This window comes from Octopus sinensis, linkage group LG14 (genome assembly GCF_006345805.1).
Source record: "Octopus sinensis linkage group LG14, ASM634580v1, whole genome shotgun sequence".
Taxonomy (NCBI): Eukaryota; Metazoa; Mollusca; class Cephalopoda; order Octopoda; family Octopodidae; genus Octopus; species Octopus sinensis.
This window is the reverse complement of record NC_043010.1, coordinates 61,954,622-61,962,800: the sequence shown is the minus strand read 5'-3', so window position 1 is coordinate 61,962,800 and position 8,179 is coordinate 61,954,622. Positions and strand designations below refer to the sequence as shown.

General features: G+C 44.4%; 1 protein-coding gene across 3 annotated transcripts in view; it reads left to right on the top strand.

Moving 5' to 3' along the window:
* LOC115218819 (zinc finger protein 271-like) overlaps nucleotides 1-7,876 on the top strand; it is a 13,338-nt gene extending 5,462 nt beyond the window's left edge. For all 3 annotated transcript variants that reach the window (XM_036509322.1, XM_036509323.1, XM_029788759.2), the window contains exon 2: nucleotides 4,699-7,876. In XM_036509322.1, the coding sequence (XP_036365215.1) occupies nucleotides 4,857-7,217 (2,361 nt within the window). In that variant the 5' untranslated portion in view covers nucleotides 4,699-4,856 and the 3' untranslated portion in view covers nucleotides 7,218-7,876. The remainder of the gene's footprint in view (nucleotides 1-4,698) is intronic.
* Nucleotides 7,877-8,179: the final 303 nt, after the last annotated feature.

Sequence of the window (8,179 nt, the reverse complement as noted above, 5' to 3'; positions counted from 1 at the left end):
ATATATATATATATATATATATAGGGAGAGTTTACAAAAAAACAAAAGACGAAGACAGGTGCTGTACAAAACAAACAGATGTATTAGTATAACGCTCAGGAATAGAAAAAGTCTTTTACGTTTCAAGCCTACGCTCTTCTACAGAAAGGGACACAGCAAAAAAACAAGGAGAGAAAAAAAATGTGTGTAGTGGCTAACGATCTATCATATATATATATATATATGTATATATGTATGTATCGGTTTATTTCCTCGTGTTCCTTTCTGTTGTAGAGTGTAGGCTCGAAACATAAAAGATTTTCTCACCTTCCCATGTGTTAAACTAACACACCTGTTTGTTGTTTATACACCTGTCTTCGTCTTTTGTTTTTCTGTAAATTTCAACTATATATATGTGTGTGTGTGTGTAGTATTGATTAGTGACTTAAAAGGTGTGTGGTTCAAAAGGTTGCTTCCCAGCTCTATGGTCTTGGGTTCACGGTGCTTTGAGCATCTTCTACTGTAGCCCCAAGTTGGCCAAAGCCGTAGGTGGAAACTGAAGGAAGTTCATTATATATATTCGAGTATGTGCGTGGGGGTGCTGAAAAGTTCCTGACTTTGGGTAAAAGAAAATACAGGAGGATCAGTTAATTGTGATTTTATTCAGCATGTTCCCCTCTCGGATTCACTCACTTATTGCTGTGGTCCTTCAGTTTTTCTAAACCCTGTAAAAGAACTTGGAAGGTTTGCCCTCCAACCAGTCCTTTCGCATTACCCTTAAAGCCAGGAACTTTTCAGCACCCCTTCATGTGTGTGTGATGACATTGTGTGATGGTTGTAAATTAGCATCGTTATGATACGAGTGAGGTTCTTCGTTTCCAGTCTTCCATGGACAACATGTCTGACAATGGGAAAAATATGTTGCTTGAAAGCAGGTAAGGGTTGAGGGGCAGGAAGGGTTTGTGGCCATAGAAAAACCTGCCACAATTCCGTCTGGCCCCTGCAAACTTGGGAAATTGGATGTTAAACAATGATTATAAATGCTAAGGCCTCCCCCAATGAAGAATGTCCTACCACTCAATATAGGATATGGATTAGCGACCTGACTGTAAGAGTATAGACGAACTGAGAAGGAAGGAATGCAAAAGGATACCTCTTTCTGCTCAGTGTATATTTGGGGTGGTTATATATTTAGATTCTATCTCAATGGTTCCCAGCCATTTTTTGCCTCTGGACTCCCTTTCATCCCTGTTTTATTCTAATGGTCCCTCATACCCATTCAGTGTTTATAAAAAAAGAAGTTTAAATATTTTGTGTGTTGTGGAAATATAACCATCATAGTATTTTTTAACAACAAAAACACCATTTGAGTGTGGCCGTTGCCAGTACCACCTGACTGGCCCTCATGCCGGTGGCATATAAAATCACCCACTACACTCTCGGAGTGGTTGGCGTTAGGAAGGGCATCCAGCTGTAAGAAACTCTGCCAGATCAAGATTGGAGCCTGGTGCAGCCATCTGGTTCACCAGTCCTCAGTCAAATCGTCCAACCCATGCCAACATGGAAAGCAGACGTTAAACGATGATGATGATGATGAAAATCTTACGTAGACCATCAGGGGCTATATGGGGCCTGGTTGAAAACTACTGTTCTAGATGGTAGGGTATGGCAAAAAGGAGGAGGAGGAAGAGAGAGAGAGAGAGACCTGTGATGCAGAGGTCATCTGGGAGTTTTTACTGAAAGCCACAGACCAGTTCTTTGGCTTGGGGGAGATACCTGTTAGATGTAAAGTAACATGGTGCTGAGATAACAGCCTAGAACTGATATGGTTCTTTGTAACTCACTCCGTATCTATTTCTTTACTACCCACAAGGGGCTAAACACAGATGGGACAAACGGATTAAGTCGATTACATCGACCCCAGTGCGTAACTGGTACTTAATTTATCGACCCCGTAAGGATGAAAGGCAAAGTCGACCTCGGCGGAATTTGAACTCAGGACGTAACGGCAGACGAAATACGGCTACGCCTTTCGCCCGGCGTGCTAACGTTTCTGCCAGCTCGCCATATCTGTTATTTGTCTTTATTATTCTATCATCATCATTGCCCCAGCATGGCCATGGCCTTCGGGCTAAAACATTTTAAAGGATTTATCTGTTTTCCAGGATGATTTGCAAAGAACTACATCAGCTGGCTAAGCAACAAGTGTCCATAACTCAGAGATGATGAGCAGAGAGCAAGTGTTGTGTTGAAGATGAAAGTGGGTGGGGTCTGCCTTGTGTGAACAGGAGAAACCACATAAAAAGATGCAGCCAGCAGTGTGTGAGTTGACGATAAGTTCAGTGGGGTATTTAGTGTGCAGGTAGATTTTCATCCATCTCAGTTCTTGGCCCATCCCTTTTTATTGTGGTACCGAGGCAAGTGTTGTCGGACACTTTCTGCATTGTAGTAGGGCATCAGTCATTTCAGCCTGTGAAACAGTTAGAGAGATCAGAGTGATCCCTACTGGCTTCCATACAAAAAGCATGAAATGATGGATGATGCCCAAGCTATAACAAAGGAATCTAAAACCAGCTTTCCTTAGAAACTCACAAAGAGGATGACAAGATGTTGTGGTATATGCATGCAGCATCTCCATCGTAATTTTAACATCCACTTTTCTGTGCTTGCATGTGTTGCCAACCCTCACTTGTTTCCTTGCAAGCTAGTCTTTCCCCATTGGCCAGATATGTTTCCACAGAACATTGGAAACAAATGACACTGCTTGGATAACAGTGACACTCATTTACGACTATCGTGTGATGTCAAGACAAAGAGACACAAACACACACATGCATGTGCACGATGCGTGCCTTTCAGTTTCTTCCTTTCACAGGGCTTTGGTTGGTTGGCCCAGGATTGTAGTAGAAGACACTTGCTCAAAGTGCCATACAGTGGAACTGAACCCAGAACCATGTGGTTGGGAAGCAAACTTCTTACCACACAGCCACAATCTGTGCTTATACATTTCGGGGTGTGCACATATTGCAGACTGGCTCCTCTACTGGTGGCACATAAAATGCACCATTTGAGCATGATTGTTCCCAGCATCACCTTATAGGCACATATGCCAGTGGCACGTGAAGAGCATTTGAGCATGGTCGTTTCCAGTACTGCCTGACTGGCCCTCGTACCAGTGGCACATAAAAGTACCCACTACACTCTCGGAGTGGTTGGCATTAGGAAGGGCATCCAGCTGTAGAAACACTGCCAGATCAGACTGGGCCTGGTGCAGCCTTCTGGCTCACCAGTCCTCAGTCAAGTCGTCCAACCCATGCAAGCATGGAAAGTGGACGTTAAACAACGATGATGATGATGTATAATCTAAAAACTCGTTCACTGATATAATTGAGGTTCTGGCTAACCGCATCGGATGATAGGGAACACCTAAAATTGCTTCAGGTAAACAATTACACTGTACTTCGCTCAACAGGTAAATCTTGGGTTGTACTCTCTGTATGTCTTAAATACATTTGGCTTAGTGGTTAGGGTGTTGCACTTATGATTGTGAAATCGTGGGTTCGATTCTCAGACTGGGCATTGCATTGTGTTCTTGAGCAAAACACTTCATTTCACGTTACTCTGTGATCATTTCGTCATCAGACATGTGGCACCCAGTTGCACCTGTACAGGTAGTGTTGATTTAATGGTGGGAGTGAGCTTGTGTGAATGCAAATATTTGATCCCTCTAAACAAATCATCTGTGTGGTTGTTTGGCAAGAAATTACCGAACCTTCAGAGATCTAACGACAGGAGTGTCCATCCTCCTCCTCCTCCTTCTCTGCCAAAAATTCACAACTACCCCGAACCCACATGAGTAAAAAAAAGAGAGAGGCAGAGACAGGCAGAAACAAGGAAAATGCCCCTTTTATTTGAATAATATGCAAATATTCTTTTAAAATACTTTTCATTTAATTTTTCCAAAATTTAATTGTTTTCCATGCGAGGTCGTTGCCAGTACTGCCTGACTGGCCCCCGTGCCGGTGGCATGTAAAAAGCACCCACTACACTCTCGGAGTGGTTGGCATTAGGAAGGGCATCAAGGAAACTTTGCCAGATCAAGATTGAAGCCTGGTGCAGCCATCTGGTTCGCCAGCCCTCAGTCAAAATCGTCCAACCCATGCTAGCATGGAAAGCAGATGTTAAACGATGATGATGACTTAGAGTTGAAAAAGTCTCAATGACTGAAACTGGTACTAAAATGTTTTTTGTGATAAAATTATTTTAGCATTTCCTACCTTGACTTTTTTCCTTATATATATATATATATAAGATTAATCAGCCGAAATTGCAAGAATGATCTGGTTCTTGACTGAAGATTAGAGGCTTCGAATGACCCGTCCGTGTTTTGTATTGTCTATTTCGATGTTTTGCGTTCTTGTCCCATTTTGTATTTTGTTATATATATATATATATATATATATACACACACACACACACACACATATATACATACATACATATTAATCCTCATTATATGTATACAAACCATTCGTTTCATTGTACAGACACAGTAATCAGATCCTTGTTTATAAAACAGCATTTTTATCAGTAGCATTGTTTCTGAATTCCCAATATAGTTTGCCTATCGATGTCTCCCTATATTTTGTCCCTAAATGTTTCCCCCACCCCCACCCCACCATCGCAATTGATCAATGACAATATCTCCTTCTCTTCCAGGTTGCCTATAACTGAACCAAGTGAACCAACCGACCCCTCTACCCTTGTGGGGACGCAGCAAACACACAGACACAGAGAAGACTTGTTTACCGCTACCAGCCACCACCACCCCTAATAGCCCTCTGTAACACCACTATTCTCTGCTAGACAACGCCACCATGGAAAGAGGCAGTGGAATGTCGATATACGGGGACATGTATGGCAAGCAGTTTGCTCAGAGAAGCGGCAGTTCACAGGCACAAAGGATCAGCCACAGCAGCAGCCTCCCAGGGGGCAAGCAGATTTCAATGGGCCACCACGCTTTGGATGCCCAGAGAATACAACACATCAGCCAGAATGTTTTCCCTACCGATGTTTATGGAAACCCCTTCACACAAAACTGCTACTTTCCTTTAACGCCCGAAAGGATGCAGCTTATGACGGCTCCTGGAAGTTGTTTCGGTGGGACCAGCGGCAGCGAGGGCTCGGGTAACTGCAACCAGGGCAGCAACCTCAGCGCCGATAGTGGTTACCACCAGAAGGACACTGCACCGGTGTCCATGGCAGTTGCACCATTGCAAAAAAACACGATGGTGTCCTCGATGACACCGGGCAATGACTGCAGTTGCAGCAACTGCAGTTGTTGCAGTAGCGACAATGTTGTGAACAACAGCAACACCAACAACAGCAGTATGGCCAACGACAGCAGTGGGGGAGACAATGTGAAAAGCTCCTACTCTCAGGCCACTGTGTCGTCCACTTCCACTTCCAACAGCTGCGGAGATTCTGGCCAGAAAAAATTCATCCAGGCATCAAAGTCTCCCGCACCTGTCCAGCCCTCCTATGCTGCGTCCAACCAGTCGTTTCAACGACAAGAGCGAACAAGGGAGAAGCAGTTATTCTGTGATTTTTGTGGGAAACATTTCACGCAAGAATATCTGATGCACAACCACCGACGCACCCATACGGGGGAGCGTCCGTTCGGTTGTGACATCTGCGGAAAACAGTTCGGACGTAGGGATACACTTCAGAGGCACAAGCGCAACCATGAGCGACCCCAGCAAAATAACGTAGTGACCTCTCCTGACATAAACGACGGTAGAGGCAACATGGACGGATGCATGAGGGAAGAATACCACCCGAAACCGACTCAACCCACCCCAATGGTGACAAACGTTGCTAGGAGAACCAACAGCATGAGCAATGTCCCGTCTTACAACACCCAACAAATGTCAGAGCCAGGCACAGTGGTCATCATGCCGTTTTCCCATGAAAATAGTGGCAGTGCTGAAGATAAAATGCGGTCCCGAATCAAGGGCGAGGCAATGCCAGCACATTCCGGCATGGTGCCACATATGCCCAACCCCCATGGCGACAGATCCTCAAAGATGTATCAGTGTGACATCTGTTTCAAGCCGTTTGCTCAACGCCACTACTTGCGCATCCACAAAAGGTCCCACACCGGGGAGAAGCCTTACCAGTGTGACTTCTGCATTCAGAAGTTTGCCCGACGCGACACCCTCTTGATTCACCGTCGCACCCAGCACACAGGGGAACGGCCGCACCACTGCGAGCTGTGCGGAGAAGCGTTTTATCACCGTTCACAGCTGAAGATGCATCGCAGAGCAAAGCACGTCCTCAAGGCCAGCAACAGCAACAGCAGCAACAACAGCAGCAGCAACCAGAGCCACAACAACAGCAGCAACAACAACAGCAACAATATGGCTCAGTATAACATGAATAAAGACCACAACAACATGAACCTCAGCAATGAGAACACCGGGATGTTTGTGTACAAAAAACGTTACCAGTGCGACTACTGCTTCAAGCAGTTCGCTCAACGCTATTACCTGCAGATCCATCGACGGATCCACACCGGGGAGAAGCTGCTGCACTGCGATGTTTGCTACAAGAAGTTCACCCAGAAACATTATCTCCAGATCCACAAGAGGACCCACACGGGGGAGAAGCCCTTCCAGTGCGACTTCTGCATCCAGAAATTTGCCCGTAAAACCACTCTTCAGATCCATCGCAGAACCCATACAGGGGAACGGCCCTACCAATGTGACGTGTGTCTTAAACAGTTTGCACAACGCGATAAGCTCACAGTTCACCGACGCACACACAACCCAAAGCGCCGCTATCAGTGCGACATCTGCTTCAAGCAGTTTGCACAACGCCATTATTTACAGTTGCACCAGCGATCCCACACCGGAGAGAAACCGTTCCAGTGCGACATCTGCTTCAAGCAATTCTCTCGTAAGAATTCCCTGCAGATGCACACTCGGTCGCACACAGGCGAGAAACCATTCCACTGCGACATCTGCTTCAAACAGTTTGCCCAGCGTCAATACCTTCAGCTGCACAAGCGCACACACACGGGCGAGAAGGCCTACCAGTGCGACATCTGTGCCAAACACTTTGCTCGTCGCGACACGTTGCAGCGCCACAAGCGTATCCACCTGAAGAATTCCATGAATCCGTCCAAGACCAACATGGAGGAACTATCACCTATGAACAACTATCTTTGGTCGCTGTAGACCGAAGCGGCAAACGAGAGAGAGATGGGATAACGAGGATGAGACCATAGCTATGGCCTTGGGCATTCACCTGGGAAAACAATCATACGTGGCCTTTGTGGTTGTGTAGCAGTATGAGAAATTGTCTATATGTAGACATTCACATATACACACATATTTATATACACCCATGGACTTTTTGCATAAACATCTCAGATATTTTGTATCTACATCACACACACACATACATGAATATGTATGTAAAGATATGTATATACAGATATCTGTGTATGTGCCATCCCTATATACACATGTATATCCACATGTACACTGCCACACACAAAGCCACCTGTTCACATGTATCCATGTGGTTTTTGAAATCTTCCCGCTGCAACTTTTAACACTAAAACAAACAACAAAAAAACACACAGCTGTAAGCTTTTTTTTTTTTTTTTTTATTCCTTACCAACACTTTACAGCATGGGTTGGCTGGGTCTAGAAATTCTCACTGTTTACACGGAAATCTCAGAACAGCTGTGTGTACCCTGGATTCCCTGATCCCTCTTATATCATCTATCAATGAAACACTGGAAACTGCAAAATTTCTTCTTTTCTTGGCTTAAAAAAAACGAAAAAAAAATGACAAAACAAAAAAAAAAAACCATTTCTTTTATGGAAACTATGCAAAAACTTAATTTGACTGGCCAAAACAACATCAACAAGAACATCATCATCTCTGAATGCATCAGACACCTATCATGGCAATTTTTTTGATATATTCGTACCAATTCTCCAAATTTTTTTACACATAATTTATTTTTTATCCTCTTTGCTTTTATTAGAAGACAGCGGAGTAGTTGGGGAGAGGGGTTGTGGGACGTAGAATCAGTGGTAGGGTGTATAATTGGTCAAAAGTGTGGTGGTGTATATAATTGGTGGAATGTGAAGTTTAGAAGTGGTCTGGTGAGGAGAATATGCCTGGT